Genomic DNA, 21,800 nt, shown 5'->3' with positions numbered 1-21,800 from the left:
ACCTGTACTGTGCTAAACCATTTTATTGTGTGGTATCACACATCAGGCCTAAATTATTCAGTCCTTGTGTTCTCATTGCAGCAGAGTCTGCAGTAGGCAGAAAGAAGGTGTCCTGGTTTCGGCTGGAATAAAGTTAATTTCTTCTTAGTAGCTGGTATAGAGCTCTGTTTTGGATTTAGGATGAGAATAATGTTGATAACACACTGATGGTTTAGTTGTTGCTACACAGTGTTTATACTAAGTCAAGGACTTTTCAGCTTTTCATGCTGCCCAGCCAGCAGTGGCTGGGAGTGCACAAGAAACTGGGAGAGGACACAGCCAGGACAGCTGGCCCAAACGAGCCAAAGGAATATTCCATACCATATTACATCATGCCCAGCCTATAAACTGGGGTGAGTTGGCTGGGGGGCACCACGGCTCAGGGATTGGCTGGGCATTGGTCAGTGGGTGGTAAGCAATTGTATTGTGCATCACTTGTTTTGTATATTCTCAGTAGTAGTAGTAGTAGTAGTAGTAATTTTACCTTCCTTCTCTGTCCTATTACAGTGTCTTTATCTCAACCCACAACTTTTACTCTTTTTTCCCCAATTCTCTCCCCATCCCACTGCAGCAAGGAGGGGGGGGTGAGCGAGCAGCTGCATGGTGCTTAATTGTCAGATGGGGTTAAACTATGACAGAAGGGACACGAGCAGCAAAATAAATGCTCACTTGGGAAGCGTGCTGATACTTTCTCAGGTCAGCAGCTCCTTAGAGTGATTTTAGTCCATAACAGAGGGAGCATGGAAAAAACCTCAGTGTCAGATCCCACGCTCTCTCCTACCTTTCTTCAAGTAGCACAAGGCTTTAAATTATATGGAAACTTGCATACAAACTCTTTCTAGCAATCATTCTTTAACAGCACTGTGAACATCAAATTACAAATACCTTTAGCTACTAAGAAAGCTGCTGCTTGGGTGACTTGTATTTTACCTGACTAAACTGCCTTAAAGCAGAGGATATAGTGCAGTAGTTTCCCATTCCTGTCCTAAGTGGTGGTGTTATATATGGGCTATGAAAAATTAAACAGTAATGTAATGACAGTAGGGTGTCAGGGAGGAGGAAAAAAGAAAGAGAGGGAAGGGAGTTGGGAGGCATCCAGTTTTTAAAATAAACAACAGGTTTGATTTCTCTAACCCTTCCAATAGATAACATCCAGTGTTCTGGAAGAATTTTTCTATCTTAAGTGTATATCTTATTAGATAAAACAGTCCTGACAGCTCAAATAAGAACAGATTATCTAACTAATAATAAAGGACCCAGGTTTTCCTCCCCACTTACCCCAGCAGAGCACAGTGCACCAAACTATTTTACCATCTATGAAAGCGGAAGAACCTTCCACATTTGCTCAAGCTTTAAGGCTCTGGTGAAAGGCAACAAAAACATGAACTACTGCCTTCAACCAAAACCTTGGTCCATGCACTGATGGGAGAGAATGCCTGCTGTTTACATGTCTCACCATCCCACCAGATTCAAGCAGGAGAGGAAACCCAGAACAGGCTTGCAGACACATGCCTTTGAACAAAGCAAAAGCAGCTCTCGCTTTGATTTCCATTCCGCTGTGCGTCTGCATTGTGCTGCCGGAAGAACAACATGAACAAGTCCGAGGCATGACGTGGGATCCAAATGGGAATGCACAGAGAAACAGGAGGAATTCAGTAAAGCAATGGGTAAAATGAAAGGTTTTGCTAATCAGCAAGATTTATGAATAAGCAGCAGAAGGAAGCACCTTCTCATGTGCAGCCTGCAGTGAAACACGCTGTTCAGTTAATTATTGTTAAGTTTAGGTCAACATATTGTTCAACAAAAGTAATTACATTTTGCTCTTTTTGCACAGCATTTTTAGTTGTCTAAAAGCTCCTGGGCAACAGGAATTTTCCTAGCAAAGGCAGCAGTTACTTGACTGGGGAAAAATGGTTGCCTGTTGATTTGCAGATTCTTGAGAAATTGTTGATTACAGAAACACGGCAGAGAAAGAGTGAAGCTAAAGAAATCATAACAATGCAACTCCATGTCTTTGCTAAAATACCCGAAATGTTGGTTCCTATAAGACTAAATAACATCACTTGGAAAAGTACTCAAAAAGCATCACACTGCACAGCTCTTGTTCAAAATTACAAAACAGCAGCACAAAAACCTACTAGGTAGAGTAGCTAGCTATGCTGACCCTTAATCAACTTTTCAGAGCTGAAAAAATAAAAAAGGCAAATTCAAATATCAAGTAACACATACACGCTAATGATATGTATTTATCAGGACATAAATCTAACACAGAAAAAAAATTACACGAAAAGGAAAGCCTGCTATTGAACTAGAGAAATGTGCTGTACATAAGAATTTCCTTACTGCCTTGGGGATAAAGCAAATTATAGCTTCAGCAGGGTGAGAATTTGCAGCATTGTATTAAAAATGCTAGCTGTAAGCATAAATCCCCAAAATCCTTTAAAATAAAATAACACTTGAAGCTGAAATTTCTTAAGTGTGTTTTCATTGCAAAGGTAATTTGGGAGTAAGTAGATACTAGGGATGGAGGTGGCAATGAAGAAAAGAGAGAAAGAAGCAAGTTGTAAAAAAAAAAAAAAGTCTTTGGTTTTGTATCACAACTGTATGTACATTTCCATAAGTGTATCAGAAATTAGATATCCTCAAAAACGTAATGTCTCTAAGAGGAATATTACGGCTGATATTGAAACCAAAACATACACCCATCAAGAAAATGGTATCTATGTATTTCCTATAGCAATTTAACAGAACAGCTAATAATACTAAACACCCCCCCAACCAAATTTAATAAATGATTCAAAACTATAGAAACAAATAGAAAAGTAGAAGGCCTAACTGGGATTTCGTTATTATATTCATTCATCGTCCCTCTTTTCTTCCACTGTATTATTCACTGGTTTTTCATAGCATTATCTTGGTCAAAAATAAAAGCATTATTCAGTGCACCTGTATTCAACAGGGATCTGGTCCTGATCACGGCTTTTGAGGCAAAAGGGAACCAGACATCTAGGCTTAATAAGGGAAATCACTCGGAAGCACATGATCCCACTGTATACAAACAATTGGGTCCATTAACAGTTTGTTATTCCAAGTGTTTTGATGCATAAAATATCCACAAGGCAACAACCACATAATTCTGACTGTTCCTTATTTCAAAGATCTGTAGGTATTGAAAAGAGGTTAGAACACAGAAAATCACACAGGAAGCCAGGGCTTAAAGTTACTATGTATATACACTGTTAAGTTTTCATCAGCTAAACAGGTTTCCACAAATTCAATTAGAATCCACCAATTTACTGGTTTTTTTCTAGATAGTTTTATGTCTAATAACCCAAAGAAAGTGAAAAGATTTTTTAAATTTAATGTAATGGTTTGAGTGCACAAACTAGGAAAATAAAGAAAGAAATGCTTCTTGAAATAATCCTGTAAAGCACAATCTCTGCTCCTGGCAAGTTTTTTTTAACCATGCTCATTTCCAATAATGTAGTTAATAGGAATATAATGAGTTGAACAACTACCATCTGATTTGGTGAATTATTTGAGCAAATTACAAAACTAGCTAAGAGATAAAATTCACAAATATAGATTCACAGTAGCACTCCTAATTTTATAGTGAAACATCTGATTCAGTCTATTTATTCATTTGATTCAATCTATTTGTAAGGTGTCTATTTAAACACCAGTATGCTTTTGCTATGGCCTTGCCCTATCAGACTCCAAACATTACTTTAATCTACATCTGTTTTTAAATTATTTTTATGGTCACGTTTGTGTTGTTCAGACTACATATTTCATACATATATATACCACATAGTCTACTTTTTACTTGGACAGAATATCATCTCTTCCAACGTATGTGAAGCCTAAACCTTTTTTCTTACTAAAAAAACTTGAGCGAACAAACAGCAATGTTAGAAACACAGAATTTTAAGGTAACTGAAACAAAGAAAAATATTCTGGTTTTGCTCTGATCAGTTTTACATTTGATTTCCCATAGTTCTCATGCATTTGTTTCAGAACCAAAATATTCTAAATTTTGTATTTATTTAAGTCACATTCAAATTTTAACACTTTCTGTATTTCCTTTGCCCTGCTTCATTCTCTTACAGAAGAATACAGTATGTTCCAGTAGAAATCTCTGCTTTAGCTTACTGTTTATTTATAATACAATTAGAAGCTTCTTCAAACAATGTTTACAGTATGAGATTCCCTTGTCAGGGCAATAACAATGTTGTCAAAAAGCTAGTCAGATACAGCGGCCTATGACTTAGCTGTGAAAATTTAACTGTGAAACCTTCTAGAAAGGATATTCCATTGAAGAATTGGTATCTCTCAGCCAATACACACACAAAAAAATGTGAAAGTATGTAGGAAAAATCATTACAGTAGTAGCAGGATATATATCTATATAAAGCACCCAGACAAAGGTATACCATGCTCTTGGAAAGTATTCTTTAAATATTCAATCCCTTAATCACGGATCAGAAAGATGCTATTTGGACACTTCATACTCAAATATTTATTCTACTTCCTAAATTATGCCATTTTTATAGAATATGGACAATCAGATTAACTCTACCATTGTATTAGTGCTACTTACACAAAATCTTTGCATTAAAATGCTATAAATGCCATTAAGGAACATTAAACCTATTCAGTTACAATATCCATCTTAAAATAACACTTCAAATTTGATTTGATGTACTGTGTAAAATCAGAATAACGTAACATCGCTCAAAACTAAAGCAAACGCTTAAACCTCTAGGATGGCTGGAAGATTGCTTTTTCTAATGCATTTCAAAAATACAGCAATACAGTGAAACAGCACATGAAAACCTGAGTATTAAAAAATATGAGTCTTGCCCAATACATATCTGGAGAAAAGCCCCACATCGTTCCAGAATCATCAAAGACAAAAAAGAAACAACCTCTGGCTGTTAGAAAGCGGAGAAGAACAAACAGGCCCTACCAAACAGTCCGAGTCTCTCCCATGGATGTGCCATCTTAACTACAAGTCAGAAACAGTGAGAGATTTTACAATTCAATACCTCTTTGTAGGCCTGCATCCTCTTCAGATGCCCCATCTCCTTATGGGGGGACTGTGAAAGTAACTCAGCCTGATGAGCTGATCCACACAGATGCTGCATAACCCACTGATGACGGCAAAGGAATGTAAGTTGGGAAAACATGCCATCCTAATTCTGCTGTTATTTGTTCTGTGAGCTTGGACAAAATAACCACTCCCTTCATCACTTGTTGTTTGTAAAATGTGGAGAATGAGAAAGATTAGCATTTGATCTCACTCTTTTGATGTGCGTTTTGGAGAGGCAAAGGGGGTGGAGAGAAAATGGAGTCCTTATTATATAGTAAGGATAACAAAAGTTTTAATGGAAGACAGGCTAGTATTTTTGTATTTCGCTCCCCCCCCCCACGCCCCGACAGAGTTGGGAAAATTTCTGTGGTATACTTCTGAAAATATTCCTATTATTCCCTTCATGGAAGAGCCAAGCTGGGAAACAGCAACCTCAGTCTTTTCTTCCCTACAAAAAAATGCACGTAGAGTTACAGCCAAATTAAGCTGCATTTTTGCTTCAAAGTAATAATCCTTCCCCCAACACTTAAAACTTCTTCAAGAGAGTCTTCACTGTGAACAACTGGTAGAATAACAATTGTGCTTTCCATTAGAGAGCATACTTTTCAACTCCTACTTTAAAAATCACATAGGATAACAACTCTAAGGTAATTAAGTCTGGCAGCTCATAATTGAATTGCTAGAAGACAAAATGTCACAGCTCCTCAAAACTCTCATTTCAACCTATTTTAACATAACAAAGTCGCTTGAGACATGAGCTATACTAGAAAGTTCAGTAGGTTACACTTTTAATTTTTTAAGCCAATATGCTCTATTGCTAAGAATTTGAATGCAAATCCAGCTATAACCTGAACAAAGACGCTTTATGCCAAAGTATTCATATCTCTACCTACGGAAGTAGCTGTGGCAGCACAAACACTTCCATGCCAATACAAACGCGTACAGATTCCCCGCAGCGTGCTGCTTTAACTATACTCCAATTGAGTTAAGTGCAAAAATTTTTTAGGCTTAGCGATACCAATATTTTACTTCATGGTAGCTGATCCATCATAGCTGTCGGTGTGCATGCTCTTAGCCCGTGGCAAAGGCAGGATAATTTGAGTTGTTTTGCCCTGCTTCATTGAAAACTAAGATGACTCAAATTACTTTGAATTTGCTTCAGGCGAAGCTCGCACACACAGACAGCTATAATGGATCAACTGACGTGCAGTAAAAGATTGGTGGGGCTAAGCCCAATGCTGAAATAGAGCACAAGTCCTTTTTTTTATTTTCTCCTGGCACTTAACAAGGGCCAAACCGAACTTAAGCCTTTGAGAGCTACAACACGAGTGACCAGACAAGTGAAAAACAACAACTAAAAATCTCCTGCATCTTACAGTCTCTTCAAGAGCAATGTTAGCCACAGAATAACTTGAATACAGAGATGAAAATCCGGACAGTTACCTGGCTATCTCTGCTCCTAACTACTCCAGGTTTGCCTGCTTTGCTTATTCTGCTTTTTCCTTTATCACCTTGTCCTTTCCTAACCTGTTCCTGCCCCAATACACTCCAGCTGTAATTCCCTGCTTTACCATCCTCAGTGAGCCTTCTTAAAAATGGTAAGTCTTCAAGATATGTCCATCAATGGTGCCTGCACTTGTACACTGAATTACGGTGTTATTAATCTTTTCCATCAGCATTAAGCAAAACCAGGGTGAATATCAACTCACGTAGCAGCCACGCACTGACACTAACCCCTTTGGTTACCCTCTCTCATTTTTTCCATGAATTTATTAAACCCAAATTTTAATTTATTTTTCATGTAGATGTTGAGGCACTTTTAACCATTAAAATCCAAATATCACTGCAAGCCAAGCAATAATTAAAATCCTATTTAAAACAACAAACACGTGTGAATTGTCCTTCATTAAAACAGCTCTATTTCCAGTGAAGTCTTACTGGTTCATTTCACAAGGCTTTTACAAATGAAACTATTGAGATAAAAACTTAAAAGGATGTAACTAACTTTGAGTGATTATCTGGTCATCTGACACTACTGTGTATGTTCCTTGGTACCTATTCAAACAGTATGTATTCCACAGTGTATGCTGAACAAAACTGTATCATAGTCTGTATCACTTCCGATGCTATTCCTTATTAATTTGAGAATAGGTGAGAATATAAATTGTACATATCTATTACAAGTACTGTAGAGAAGTCCTGTCTTGTCAGACTACGCAGGAAACTGTCAATGCCATTAGAAATTCTCCTTGAAAACCGACACTGCAGAATGTGTCAATAGTTTCTGATGATGTCAGATGAGAAACTGCAGCAACAGCTAAGAGCAGAGTAGTGCTCCCTTGAGATGCCAAAGTTGGCAACTTGTACTGAAACGCTGCAAGAATGTTTCTGAAATTGAGATTACTGAAATGTAATACCTCTTTTTGAAAACTTTACTGCACACAATTTATCAAGCCAAAGCTACGGTTCCAGGAAGAAAGGACCATCTGTTTTTCTTTGGGCTTCTTTTTTTAAGGCTCACCTTTAATCAATTTAAAGTTTTTCATACACTGGAATGCAAAGAATTAATAAGTTAAGAACTAGGTAAGTGACTCAATGCTTCTCCTTGAAACACTGACTCCTCTGATTTTAATTATAATTAACTAGAAAATAACTGCCTATTTGTAAATACAGACTCATTAAATCTGATACCTTTACACTTTTAACCTTCAAAGGGGGCGACAAGGACTCTGGATCTATTTGCATTCCAAGCTTTGCCCTTCACCTACCATATATACCACTTGGATCAGTATAATCTCTCATAGACTTATTTTTACACCGTAACTGGGATAATACGTATAACAACAAAGGTACAATGCTTAATACTCGCAAGGGTTTCAGCAACATGGAAATTAAAGGGCTGCATTATAAACTTTTATCTTACACATAACTTTAAATTAAATGCTTGTAAAAAAAAAAAATACCGAAAGCAATACAGTATATTCATTCGAATATTTCTCAAACTCAAAGCAAAATTACCATTAGGTAAAGAAGTTCCATTTAGCCAATATATCAATACTTCCATAATCCTATACTTCTAAATATATATACACAACTAAATTCATATAAATATACGAAAAGATGAAACTGAAGGACACGATGAAAGTAGCTGTTTTAATTTCCACAAACATTATACCTTAAATGATCAACATCTAAAGTGTCAACTATAGCTGCAGTGAACTGAAACTGCCTAGTTGATTTCCAAGTTATCTTCTTGCCTTTACAAGCCCATAAAATAAACAAAACTTTTAAGTGAAACCACTGGACACAATTTACCAAAACCAAAAGCTGACAAACACCTATTAAAAGGCTATCACATAACACAGCAGGGCCATTAGAGACAAGTAGGAGAAATTCTACTCTTACTGATGAGATTCAGGGTTGTCCACTTTGGACATCGTTTTCTGCTATATCACTGCAACACCAAAGTTCATACAGATTCACAATTAAACCTTATCTGTCAATCTTAATTTCATCCAAGAGTCTCATTTTCCAACTCTCCCCTAATTACGTGGCTATACAGAATACTTTATTTTTGCATGAATCTGCCATCCAAAACACAGGCTGACTGAACATAGAGACACTATTTCTAAGGCCTCTTTTCAGATTTACTATGGTAGAATAGAAGCTGAACATTTATGATTTTAGACTATCAAATTATGGCTTGAGTAAAGGACATAGTTTAGCTGGATTCCTCTCCTGTGACTAATAACATTAGCAGTCTATTAAAAAATAAGCTAAAATTCACAATATTGCAATCAAAGTACTCAAAGCCCATATATTGTGGAGGGCGCTTAGGCATCTGACATATAAACAGTGGTTTATAACACTGTAGATCCAGGCAACCAATCTACTGCCAGAAATTGTCATCCTGCAACACAAACAACAGGAGTAAATGACTGCCTGCGCCACCTCTACCATCACAGCCCACAAAGTGGGGTATGAGCCCAGAATTTCACTAGTGGCTTAAGCTACTATGTCAGACTATGACAAAGACAGCATCATGGTCTGCTAACACTGACCTGCTACGGCTCCACTTACCTGCGCCTACTCATTAAATCTATTAGATGTGCTCAGTTTATGCACTGAAGTCAGAACTGGGAGGGGGGCAGGGAATCAACCTCTAAACAACTCCTGACACCCCTTCAGGAACCAAATTTTGCCAAGCATAACATAGCATCCAAGCTCCTGGAGCTACCTTCCTATTTATTAAAGGCATTAACAAGCATACATACAAATGTTTTGTTACAAAAAACCCAAAACAAAACAAAACCACAAAAAACCACAAAAAGCTACTTTTGAAGAGATAAACCTATGAATCTTCCAGACTATACTCCTGATTATCTTCCATCATTGCTTTAAAAAGTTGCATTTGCAGCTGATTCCAAGATTTCAAAACATCTCTGCTGTATTATGAAGATAAAACATTTATCTAAATACATATTTTCTCATTTCCTGTAATGTTAAGAGAGATGTCTTTTGTCAAGTAAAATTGACCTTCGTGTTTGACTGTTATGGAAAAAGTATGTTACCTAGTTGCAGTTCTTACTTAAGAGGACTAAAGGCCCAGCAAGTAAATGCAGTAACAGTGCAACAATATGAGAGTTCCTCTGTATGGAATCCAGCCAAAATTATCTGTTCAGATAAATGGCCTGACAAAAGGGAACCATAAATAAGGTTACTCTTTCGACATCATAAAGTTGACGCATATCCTGCCCTAGCTAGTTTTGTATAAAACAGCAAATAAATCTAAGAGATAAATAAAACACAGAGATGCTTTTATTTCAGATAAGTCTGCCTATTTATTCAGAAACCATTTGTGCCACAATTTTTGGCCTATCTGGAATGATTTCTCTGAGTATGTGCAACTCAGATCTGTTTCCAGACTACATCACTATAAATACTGATTATTTTATATCCTGTACAGCTTTTGTGTAACCAAGTTCAGTTTAAAACTACAGTTATTAAAATGAAGCATCGACTTTGCAATTGCCTACAGGGCTTTTTTTTTTTTTTTTTTTTTTTTGGTAATCTTCTCAATGGTATAAATTGGATAATGAAGAAGCTTGATGAGAGAGTTTGCGATGTGCGGTGAAATAGCACCAAACCCAAAGTGTTGAAAGAGACTTTGAAAAGACTTTTTTCACAATTTTGAAGAAAGCCTTCAGTATATAGAGCAGAAATATTTTTACCTATAAGCAACAGCAGCACATGTAGTATCTTTAAAAAGAAATGCTTAAACATGTAGACCAGGCGTCCTCTAGGAGATCTATGGTTTAATTGCTCAGTATGCCATATTATTTTACACAAGTTTTTTTTTTAAAAATACTGAAACAGAATTTAAACCTAGGGCATTTAACAGGGTATGAACAGTGCCAGGCAAAATTTAAACACGTTTTCCTTTTGAATTAAAGGGTTTAGTCACCTACCAAATCCTGGAATGCTTTTGAGACTGGATTTGAGACAGATTTTTTCAAGTCTGAGGTAGCTGTATCGCAGCAGGCAGTTCCACAGGAACATCCAGTCCATTCGTGTGCGATGGTTCATGATAATGACACTCCTTTCTCCAGGAACAAATCCGTCACCAGTGACAACCACCTTGGCACCAAACACCATTTCCAGCAAGGCCTAGAAATAATATCTCAATATTATGGCTTTACTCCCAAAAGAAAAGCACCAGCCCATTAACAATAAAAATTACATCATTTTACTTATTCACTCACATTATCACTGGTAAGCAAACTTCTGACTGTTTTCTAATAAAGCAGCCAGCTTTTTCATGGTAACACTCAGCTGTTTAATGGAAGAGGAAACAACAATTAAATAGCACTTCTTAAAAAGCAGTCTTTTACAATCAATGTCCAACATTAAACTTGCTTTTCCCTAGTTTTCCCAGAATACTATCACGCAGGAATAGAAGGGAATCAGTATGGATTATAACTTGGTAGGTAATCTAAGGAGAGACTGGCTGCACAAATAATCTATTGCTCAATATTGTCAGGGCTGAGAAGGCATCAGAAGCTGCCTTGCTTTCTGCTTGGGTCCAAATGGTCAACATGTTTGTGCTTAACTTCCACCTGCAAAAATGGCTAGAACCTGATGGCAGAAAGAGCAGCTGAGAGAGAGAAATCCCAAACAAGCCGGAACACAGTACAGGGAAGTAGACCTAGGTCTGTCCAGCTCTACAGTGCTACCCTGAAGCCTGGGCCTCCACCCCACAATTAGCAGAAAGCATCAACCACCAAGCACTGGTACACAGATCATCTACGAAATGCCATCCCAAAGCATGGAATAAGCCTCAAATGTGGAAGGTGACCCGCCTAGTGGATGAGGGAAAGGCTGTCGATGTTATTTTCCTAGACTTCAGCAAGGCCTTTGACACTGTCTCTCATGGCATACTCCTTGAGAAGCTGGCGTCTTGTGGCCTGGATAAGTGCACTATTCACTGGGTGAAAAACTGGCTGGATGGCCAAGCCCAGAGGGTAGTGGTGAATGGGGTGAAATCCAGTTGGCGGCGGGTCACAAGTGGTGTTCCTCAGGGCTCGGTGTTGGGCCCCGTTCTGTTTAATATCTTTATCAATGATTTGGATGAGGGGATTGAGTGCACCCTCAGCAAGTTTGCAGACGACACCAAGTTGGGAGGCAGGGTCGATCTGCTTGAGGGTAGGGAGGCTTTACAGAGAGATCTGGACAGGCTGGATCGATGGGCTAAGGCCAATCGTATGAAGTTTAACACGGCCAAGTGCCGGGTCCTGCACTTTGGTCACGGCAACCCCATGCAGCGCTACAGGCTTGGGGAAGAGTGGCTGGAAAGCTGCCCGGCAGAGAAAGACCTGGGTGTGCTGGTTGAGAGTCAGCTGAATATGAGCCAGCAGTGTGCCCAGGTGGCCAAGAAGGCCAATGGCATCCTGGCCTGTATCAGGAACAGCGTGGCCAGCAGGAGCAGGGAGGTGGTTGTTCCCCTGTACTCGGCACTGGTGAGGCCGCACCTCGAGTACTGTGTTCATTTTTGGGCCCCTCACTGCAGGAAAGACATTGAGGTGCTGAAGTGCGTCCAGAGGAGGGCAACCAAGTTGGTGAGGGGCCTGGAGCACAAGTCTTATGAGGAGCGGCTGAGGGATCTGGGGCTGTTCAGTCTACAAAAGAGGAGGCTGAGGGGAGACCTTATCGCTCTCTACAACTACCTGAAAGGGGGGTTGTAGTGAGGTGGGTGTTGGTCTCTTCTGTCAGGTGGCTGGAGATAGGACAAGAGGAAATGGCCTCAAGTTGAGGCAAGGGAGATTTAGGTTAGATATTAGGAAAAATTTTTTTACTGAGAGGGTTGTCAGACATTGGAATGGGCTGCCCAGGGAAGTGGTTGAGTCACCATCCCTGGAGGTATTCAAAAAGCGAGTGGACAGGGTACTCCAGGGCATGGTTTAGGGGGCACGGTTAATGGTTGGACTCGATGGTCTCGAAGGTCTTTTCCAACCGAAATGATTCTATGATTCTATGACACAAACAAGGAGCTGGGCAAGCCGCTTTCTCGATTTTGCCTGAACAGCCAGTGATGCTAGAAGTTCACATATAAAACATGTTTCTTGCTTTACCTGCTACATGTGGCTCTGATGGGTCAAGTTATAAATCATAGGTCAGTGGTTTATCAGAAGGAAAAAGCAGGCAAGAGCTACAGGCCAAGTTTAAGAGGGCCTGGTTTCATAACCTGGACAGTGGGACCATAACCGTATAACTAGACTAGTTGTATATAATATCAGAGCCCAACAGCATGCTCTAGCCATGTTCACGCCACATGCAAATTGCCTACTGGAAATGCTTTCTGACCCATGACCATTCCCAAATCATGCAGGGAAGTGTATGGAAGAGTGCTGCTTGGTTACAGCAGAAGACCAGGACCAGGTAAATAATTCAAACATACAGATGGCTGAATGCTACTGCCTTGCAACCTTTTAATAGCTAGAGGAAACACAGTAGAAAGGTACAAAATCCCAAGGAACAGGAGGCAGACAACAGATACTACCTCAAGGTATGACTTGAGGCCCTAAGGTCAGGGCCACTGGCAGGACACTGTCCAACCCAGTTAGCACAGAAAAAGAAACCACCAAAACGTGATTGGACGTCTATGGGAATAAACTTAACATTTGGCCTTAACATAAAAGAATAGAAGCACTTCAAATTATCTCCTTACCTTCTCTTCCCCATTCTTCCTCCAGAAAAATACAGAAAAAGAGCAAAGTCTTGGGATTTAAACTGACCTCTAGGAAGTAAAACAACTTTCTGTTCTGTTCATATTTCTGCCACCTCTGTGCCACAGAACCTCAAAGAACACAAATTCCTCAGTTTAAGTCACCTGTAAAACTGGAATGACATTCTCACAACCACAAATGGCTTGAGATCTCAGAATGAAAAGCACTGTATGTGCCAAATATTAATACTACTAATAAACTCAGCTCACTATAATTCTGGCAAAGGTGTTGCTATCAAGAGCAACTATGGACACTTCAAAAGCAGAGCAGGCTGTATAGCTCAAAATGGTAAACAGTTATCTTTTCAGAAAAGAGAGAAGCAGCCTTTTTTTGATAGTTTAATAAGAATCTTATTACATATTTAACATCTAGTTAAACATAATAATGAACAGATGTTCTGTTCTACGTACCTTAATGCTAGTATAAGCCAAACTAAGCTGAAACAGTTAAGACCAACCTCACTGCCCCATCCTGCTGACTCTGCTAGAAAGGAAATAATATGTGGCAGAGGAGTGAGGAAGGTGGAAGTTTCTTACATCACAGAGGTCAGGGTCAGAGCTTCCCCGTTAGGAGTCCAACTGGTCTAACATTAGTTTATTGTTTGGAGACACAAACCAAAGTACCTGCTTCTCCTGACTAAGAATGCAGTAAGCATAAGGACAGAAAACTAATGCAGACAAGGTCTCAGCCTCAAAAAGTTTGGGTGCAAAATGTTTTTGACACCCCTTTCCTGAACCTAAATCTCTAAGATTCTTACAAGACAGAATCCTTTCCACAAAAACATTCAAATTATTTTGGTTTAGGTCCAGTGTGGGCTGAAATCATACTTCTAGACTGCGAAAGTTGTCACAAACTAGTTGTAATAATCCAAAATTGTAAAGCCCAGGCAACTAATCAAATAAAAGACCAGTATTTGATTTTGGGGAGTTTGCAATTTTAGAAAAATTGGGAGACAAACAGAGAAAGGGTCAATTTTGTGACACTAGCAGTACTCAGCTAAATTTCATCATGACAAGAAATAACAATACCTCTATTCCCTTTACTGGTAATTATTTCTTCCCTCCTAATTTCACCGCATTTAGTAATGATGAAAAGGACAAAAGTTTTAGAACATGAAACAGCTCACACCCCTTTAAAACACACAAGACAAACGGAGAAAGCAGAAACTATTTGATATGTAATAAAGATAAATCTTCCTTTATGCCACAAGATACTATTTCTGCACACCAATATAGCGTTTTACTTCAGAAAAAGTTAAACAAATCTTTAAAGGCCTAGAGGAACAAAGTCCCTTGGTTTTTAGAGAATGGATGAGGAGACAGAACCCATTCATACCATCTTTTCTCTGGAACAACTCAGGGAAGAGCTTTGTTATTGATTTCCAGACTCCTATAGCTCTAAAGGTGATGCATTATAAGTGAGGAAGAGTTCATTTCTAGGGGAAGTTCTTTTTCACCTGAAATAATTTATCTCTAATTCAACTACAAGGACTAAATTCTAAGAGGATTAAGTAAGAGAACAGTGAAGGTCAGCAACAATGTACCAGACAGTGAATAATTTTCCTAATTAGATAGTTGTAGCACAGTCGAAAGGAAGAGTTTGTAAGACAACTCATTTAGGAAGTTTGTAATTTAAAAAAATCCGCCTGCTTATAGTGTTTTACCTACTCTTCTCTGATCAGCATCTAACTGACACTAGATGGAGATGTCACAAAAAGGCCTTTTCAAGAGTACAGTTAAGACATGGCATTAGCTTACATATAAATTAAACTGTGGAAGAAGAAGGGGACTATAGACAAGCACACGATCAACAACACTGAGCTAAAACCTAAGTCTCCACAGATACTAAGTGTGTTAAGGCCTGTTTTGACAAAAGCGTAAAAAACTTTAAAAAAATAAAATAAAATAAAAAGCATTAGTCAGCAAACTAAATCATGGTATTACAAACAGTTGCCCAGAACTTGGCTCAAACTGCAACTTACCACTGGGAGTGTGAGCCAAGTGGCCACAACACAATCGGTGATCCAGCGATACCAGGCCGGTGAGATAAACATCAAAGGTAGAAAAGGACCGAGCATGAATATACTTCCAAAAAAACTTCCCAAGAATAGTGCAAGTACAAAGTATATCCCTTTCCATGACACCATGGCTCTGAAAAAGAAAGTTGGCATTATGTTAGAGAGATAAACTGGAAGTAATTACATAACTCTTCAAGTCCATAAGTCCAGTCTCAGGTAATATTCAACCCCCCCTTTTTTTCTTCCATGGCTAACAACACATGATGAAAGTAAATGCAACCAAAATATTCTACCTCACAAGCAGCAGTAAGAGAATGACTTTATAAACACAATGTTTTGTATGGAGTATTGGGATATTAGAGAGGCCATAAAAGTATCAGCTACATCATAATTTCCTCCACTACAATATGTAGTTTCATACTAAAATCTTCAGCAAGCTATTTTTATTATCCAAAGGTACAAACGAGCTACATAAGAGAACACCTGTTATAGTAAACTTTTCAGCCATTATCTTTGTCACTTGCAAAGTACTAATGTTAGCATTCTCTGAAGACAGGGAACTTTGCTTTTCTATTTCTCCATTTTGTTTCTTCTTGCTAAACAGAGTGTTGCAGAACTCATCTTCCCCACCTAACAAGGGTCTACATGTGACCTCCTTCAGAAACCACTCAAACCTTGCGAGACCGGTCAGCCATTTCAAGCACCAGTTCCCTTTTCATCACAACAGGGCAGGGAAGCAGCAGCTGAAACCTCCCGACTCACCCTGGCTTAGTGAATTTGTGACTTTTTGAAGTTTGCTGTACTTCAAAAGTCCTTTTCAGTTATTTTCCAACCTATTCCACCAAAAAGCCAATAGCCTTTGGTTTTTAAGACAGTAGTCTAGACTTGAAATATTTCAGTGTCTGTGCTATCAGCTAGACTCCCTTATTATAAATTGAAATGTACAGTGCATGGTGCTTCTTAATGCATTACGGCAGAACCCTCAGCAATCCTCCAAGCATTTGTAATAGCTACAAGCTTTCACAATTTAGCAACTACTACCAGCTATGACAAAGCAAATGTGGAAATATCAATTCTCTAAATTAGGGCCTAAAAATAGACTGTTTGCATCTATTTAGGACTCAAACAATTGTTTATAAAATCAAAGGTTAAGTAGAAGTCACTTTTCAGTCACTTTACTGAATTCCTTTTTTGACAGGCTATTTTAGAAATTACAAGAGCTCAGATAGACAGGACTTCAGGACAAGAAAAACAGGAAGCTGGTGTTTTTAATTTTAAAATGAGCAATGGAAAAGTAATCCATTAAGCCTTGTGTACTGTAACATACATGATTTATCTCAAGCATGTTTTCTGCAATGTCCATAGCAATAATGTTTGCACAGCAAAGTATTCCAAAGTCAAGAAATGGCAGTGCTAGCATTGCTAGCACATGAATTTGCTTCTGCTCCTCCATGTTGACAAATAACAAGAACATAGCTCTATTTTGGATACTTTTCTGTTTAAACAATTTCCTAAACTGTACATATTTGGAGGAAGGCCAAGAGAAGAGGCCATGCAAATTTGTTAATGAAAGAAGGACATAGGAAGCTGTATTTAGCCCGACTTCTGCAGCATAGCAAAAAAAAAGTAACACTAAATACAAACGTTTGCTGATAGCTATTATGTCGTGGATTAACCCCAGCCAGCAACTAAGCACCATGCAGCTGCTCACTCACTCTATCCCAGCTGAAACCAGGACAGTATATCAGGAAGATTTTAACACAATAACATTTGAATTCAAACAAATGCACATTATTTACATCCTCGAGTAGAAAGTCCTCTCTTTCCTGCCAAAAGCAGGAACTAAATAACCAGCTGTCCACATATGTACGCACTAAGTAGGATCAATTTTGACATATCAACGGATCCTTGAAGAGCACTGCACTGAAGAAACAATGCTCCAACTGCCACCTTCTATTTGTTACTGCAAACCTGCGTGGGGAAAGTCCAAAATAAAGGTAGCAGAGGACAAAAGGAAAAAAAAACCAGAGGACAGAAACAACAGAAAGGGCAAAGAAAATCATTAATTGCAGGAGGACTAGAAGAAAAGGCCTTCTTCTGACATATCAAGATTTAAGACCTACTACAAAAGGCAGCAGAGTCGATTAAAATTCAATGAGCTTGACCTAATAAAACATTTTTTAGGAATACACACAGGGAAACAACAAGAAAGATCTATGGGCAGCTTTCAAACAGGTAAAACCCACTAGCAGACACAGAACACAAGTTTGTTTAGCTTCAGCCAGCCACTCCGGTCCTCTGCTAGGCTGCTCAGAGCCACCAGTCATCGAGTCAGACGCAATGACATCCTCCAGACAGACACCCTGGCTCCAAGCAGCTGCGGGACAACACAGAAGCACACGTTCCAGTTCCAAATATTTGACTTCTACACACAGGTAACCACAGAGTTAATGAGACAAGACATCACTCTGTCATCCTCCTAAACTCTTAGGAAAGCAGTGTAGGTCACTTATGTACAGGCTGAGCTTTTCACAGTTTACACTGCTCCCTCCCTCAAATTATAGCACAGAGCCAAAATATTTAATAAAAATAATAATAAAAAAAATCTTTTCTGTATTTTATGTGAAAGACCGTCTTGTAAAATTCATTTTTTTAATGAAGGTATCCAAGCTGTGGAAAAGAGCTGAGGAAGTTCTGAAGTTTCTCTTCTTCAACCTGCACCCCATTACAGTATGTACATGTATGTTACACTGCATTCCACTAGATTAAACACTGCAGTGTTTATTTCTAGACATGAAAGATACCATGTATGTTTTTAATCCATGTCATTTAGCTCTTCCAGCCACATTTTTAAAGTATGATACATACCATATTTTACTTATTGCTTATATATAATACATTACATATCTTTACACATATACACATGCATTTATCTAGAATAATGGATAGACTTTGTCTCTGAATTATGCCCACAATAAAGCAGATACCATGCAAACAGGTGTGAGAACAGAAAAACAACTCCCTCTTAATGAATTTGAGCAAAACTGCAAAATGAGAAGCCTGTGATAACATGAAGAACTTACAGCAGAGAGTAACCATCCAGCTGGCCTTCTGAAAATAGTGCTCAGCAAGCTCATTTTAGTAACAAGGTGAAATTGTTAACACACTCAACCCATTTGTTTTCATTTGTGGGTTCATGTGGTGGAGTTACTGCCCAGACAATAGGTTACATGATTTAAAATGCATCTGCCTACGCATGTCAGTTGAGAAACATTTACATATACTCTCATTTTAGCCAACAGTCAAGGATGGGTATTCATCACACAAGCTGCTGGGCAGGTTGGCTGCCAACAGCACATGCCCTGGGCTAGTCAGCAAAAGTGTTGCTCTGCGTGTGTTTAGAGCAGGGAGGGCAGAGAGGAGGCTGAAGCCCCAGCCTGGATTTGCCACACTGGCCAGACCAGCTGCCCTGCTGAAGCTGTCTGCCCTCTCTAACTCAAGCAGTGCCACAGGGAGCCAGCTCCAGCACCTCCTCGGCTAGGAGTACAGCGCACAAGTTTGTTAACTGCACAGAGCCAGCTCTGGTCAGACAAATTAGTCATAACTTTGTGTCCTGCTAAAGCTTCAGTACAGTTTGGGAATCGCCCGTCTCTGAAGTAGCACAGTCGTGTTCACACAGTGCTGCAACTTGCCTAACAAACCCTCTTTTGCCCGTCTTTGCTCAGCTCTGTATCCTCAGCTCTTTCCCTTCCAACAGCAACCCCCCTCCCAGCCCCACATCCCACATCTCCCACCCCGATGCAGCCATACCTCTCCCATACACACCCCATTTCCCCCCACACACACACACCTTTGCAATACCAGCTTGTTTGGGCAGGTGAAGAGCAGCACGCTCCAAGTGTCCAGACACCCTCCTGGAAAGGAAAGCCGTAATGCTGAGGACTGCACGGTTGGCGTGCCAGGCTCTGCACGCTCGTGTCAACTCGTGTTGGCACTACAAGGGCTGCTGTACCCAGTTTGCCATTGTGTCAGTTGCCTGAGGAATTCCCAGACACCTACTACCAAAGACAACAGGGAATTGACTCTATTATCATCCTTTTGCATCTCTCAGCCCCTTAAACACCTCGCTGAGAAACAAAGGTATCTTTACAGATATGTCAGCCACCCCAAATCTAACACATGGATTCAACAAGTGAAGCAACAGCTACAAACCAATGCAAAATACAGGCCTGCAGCTTCAAAATGTGATTAAAAACCAACTATGTAATCTCAAAGGGAAAGGAGTACTTAATGAGGACTTGTAAAATGATCTAAAACAAAGAAAATTTGAGCTGATTAATGTCAGAGATGAGACACCCAAGAAATGAATTAAAGGATTCAACAGGAAGTCTGAATAACAGAACCCAAACATTTTCAAAGTACAGAAGTATTCCTTTACTGCAGCTGACAACTCTCTCTTCCTAAAGCAGCAACCACTCTCAGCACTGGATTTAGCATGTATTATGGCCTTTATGCATCTTAAAGCCACTTTCCATTTGCTGTGTGGGAAGACAGTCAAAATTATTTTAAGATTCAGGCTGAAAGCTGCAAACAGTGAGAAAGACAGCACCCTCATACTGGGCTTGTAGTTCTTCATCTATTTTGTGGCAGAACTCCAAGTTATTGGGGTACTGTACTTCACATGTTCTCGTTGCCATAGCAGAAGGAAAACATGCTCTGTCTCCAGGTAACGGGAAACAGTACTTCTTAAAATACAATTTTTGTTTTAGATTTCAGTTGATTTTAAAAATTCTTGGCTACAATGGGACAAATTACTTTCCAAAACAGTTGCATTTTTATAAACTTCATCTTTATTAGAATATTTGCTTGAAATTATTTCAATATTCTATGCAAACACTTTGTTTGCATAGTAACATAAAGCAGAGACACCTTCCTGTGATCAGATTTCAGCTTGTTTTGCTTATCATCTGCATGCTTTTATTCAAGGTACAGCTGGAATGACAGACAAACTACAGCTTGTTATGATGATGATTTCAAAAGGTTTTAAACAGCCTGTTCTCTACAACAAAACTAGTTTTTCTTCACAACTACTTCTATCGCTTATAAGTGGGCAAAGCATGCAAAATAAGTTTACCTGGTAAGAAACTAAAAAGTTCTAAAATTAAAGGTCTAGAAGTTTCACAGTAGTCAAGACTCACCACACACTTCACGTTTCCTTAACAGTTCCTGGCTAATTCAAAGTTCTTGTACAAACAGGTTAATTCATCTTCCAGGTTCAATGTAAAACAAGATTTAACCTAGAGTATGGAATTAAGCAATACTACCTGATAAACAGTGCCAGCTGTCTGGTAACTAGAGAGATTTTTAAGCACTTAGTACTATGCAGTCAGCAAATCAGGTTTTATTACACTACTGAAAAAATAAAGAAATGCTCTTTAGTGTCAATAAAACAACATTGTATTATTACTGGTCAGTATGTTTCCGTTCAATCAGCACAGGCAATAAAACCATTCATTAGTCTTCAAGAACTGAATGGGGAATACTAGGCATGGGGTTTAATTCTTCTTTCAGTCAATTACCAGTGGAAAAGGTAAACGTTATCTTCAATTAAAATAATGCAGAAACTCATACAGACAGTGAATGATGCCCTTTCTCTAACAGTTCTGCAAAGAAAGCCAGCAGTTAACTGCAGACTGACTTAATTTAGTTCTGCATTTCCTCTAAGCACAGCAAATGAAAGAGGTGAGCTGGAAATTCCGGTTCCCATATTCAATTTTGCATTCTGAAACATAATTTCCAAGTCAGAAGATGCAATTTTCACAACAAAATTTAAAACCTTTCATCTCAGTGAACTGGACTTCAAGGAGATGGGCAAGAGGGGAACAAAGATTGCCAACTTCCCAGGTGTCCATTAAACAAGCCATCAAACAACTGACCCAGACTTTTACCTGTTCACTAGTTTTTAAGGTTACTAAACAAAATCAGCTAGACAGGAGAGCAGGCAGCTGGACAATTCTTCCCAGCTTGCAAGGCAAATAACACAGAGGTCTCTGCAACCACCAAGCAGGTGGCCAAGTGACAAAACATCAGCCAGGCAAAGTTTCAGTGGAAATGAAACATTCTAGCAGAACATTTCAAGTCCAACAAATCACCACGCTTTTCTGTTTGAGCATTTTAGGGGGGGGTTTCCATAACAACATTTCAAAGGAAATTTTCACCAATTCTTGCACTCAGAGCAAGAAACTAGTTTCTATTTAGCACTGTATTTTTAAAAGAAAATTGCTTACTTACAGCAAGCTTTTGTAGACTGACTCAATTGTATTTCCAGATCTACAACTTACCCCATCTCTTTGATCATGTAACTTCTCAC

At 39.0% G+C, this 21,800-nt stretch overlaps 1 protein-coding gene across 9 annotated transcripts in view; it reads right to left on the bottom strand.

Annotated features, from left to right (window-relative positions):
- The window catches only part of LCLAT1 (lysocardiolipin acyltransferase 1), a 125,007-nt gene that overhangs the window by 68,155 nt on the left and 35,052 nt on the right, over positions 1-21,800 (bottom strand). For 7 of the 9 annotated variants that reach the window (XM_052805653.1, XM_052805654.1, XM_052805652.1 and 4 more), the window contains 2 exons: positions 15,395-15,563; positions 10,600-10,798 (listed from right to left, as the gene is read on the bottom strand). In XM_052805653.1, the coding sequence (XP_052661613.1) occupies positions 10,600-10,798; positions 15,395-15,559 (364 nt within the window). In that variant the 5' untranslated portion in view covers positions 15,560-15,563. Of the gene's footprint in view, positions 1-5,087; positions 5,111-10,599; positions 10,799-15,394; positions 15,564-18,513; positions 18,630-21,800 lie in introns of those variants that run through there. The other 2 variants (XM_052805656.1, XM_052805658.1) reach the window with 2 other exon arrangements.

Source organism: Harpia harpyja, chromosome 13 (assembly GCF_026419915.1).
Source record: "Harpia harpyja isolate bHarHar1 chromosome 13, bHarHar1 primary haplotype, whole genome shotgun sequence".
In the NCBI taxonomy this organism is placed as follows: Eukaryota; Metazoa; Chordata; class Aves; order Accipitriformes; family Accipitridae; genus Harpia; species Harpia harpyja.
Note: the sequence above shows the minus strand (reverse complement) of the source record. Positions and strands in the feature narration are given on the sequence as shown.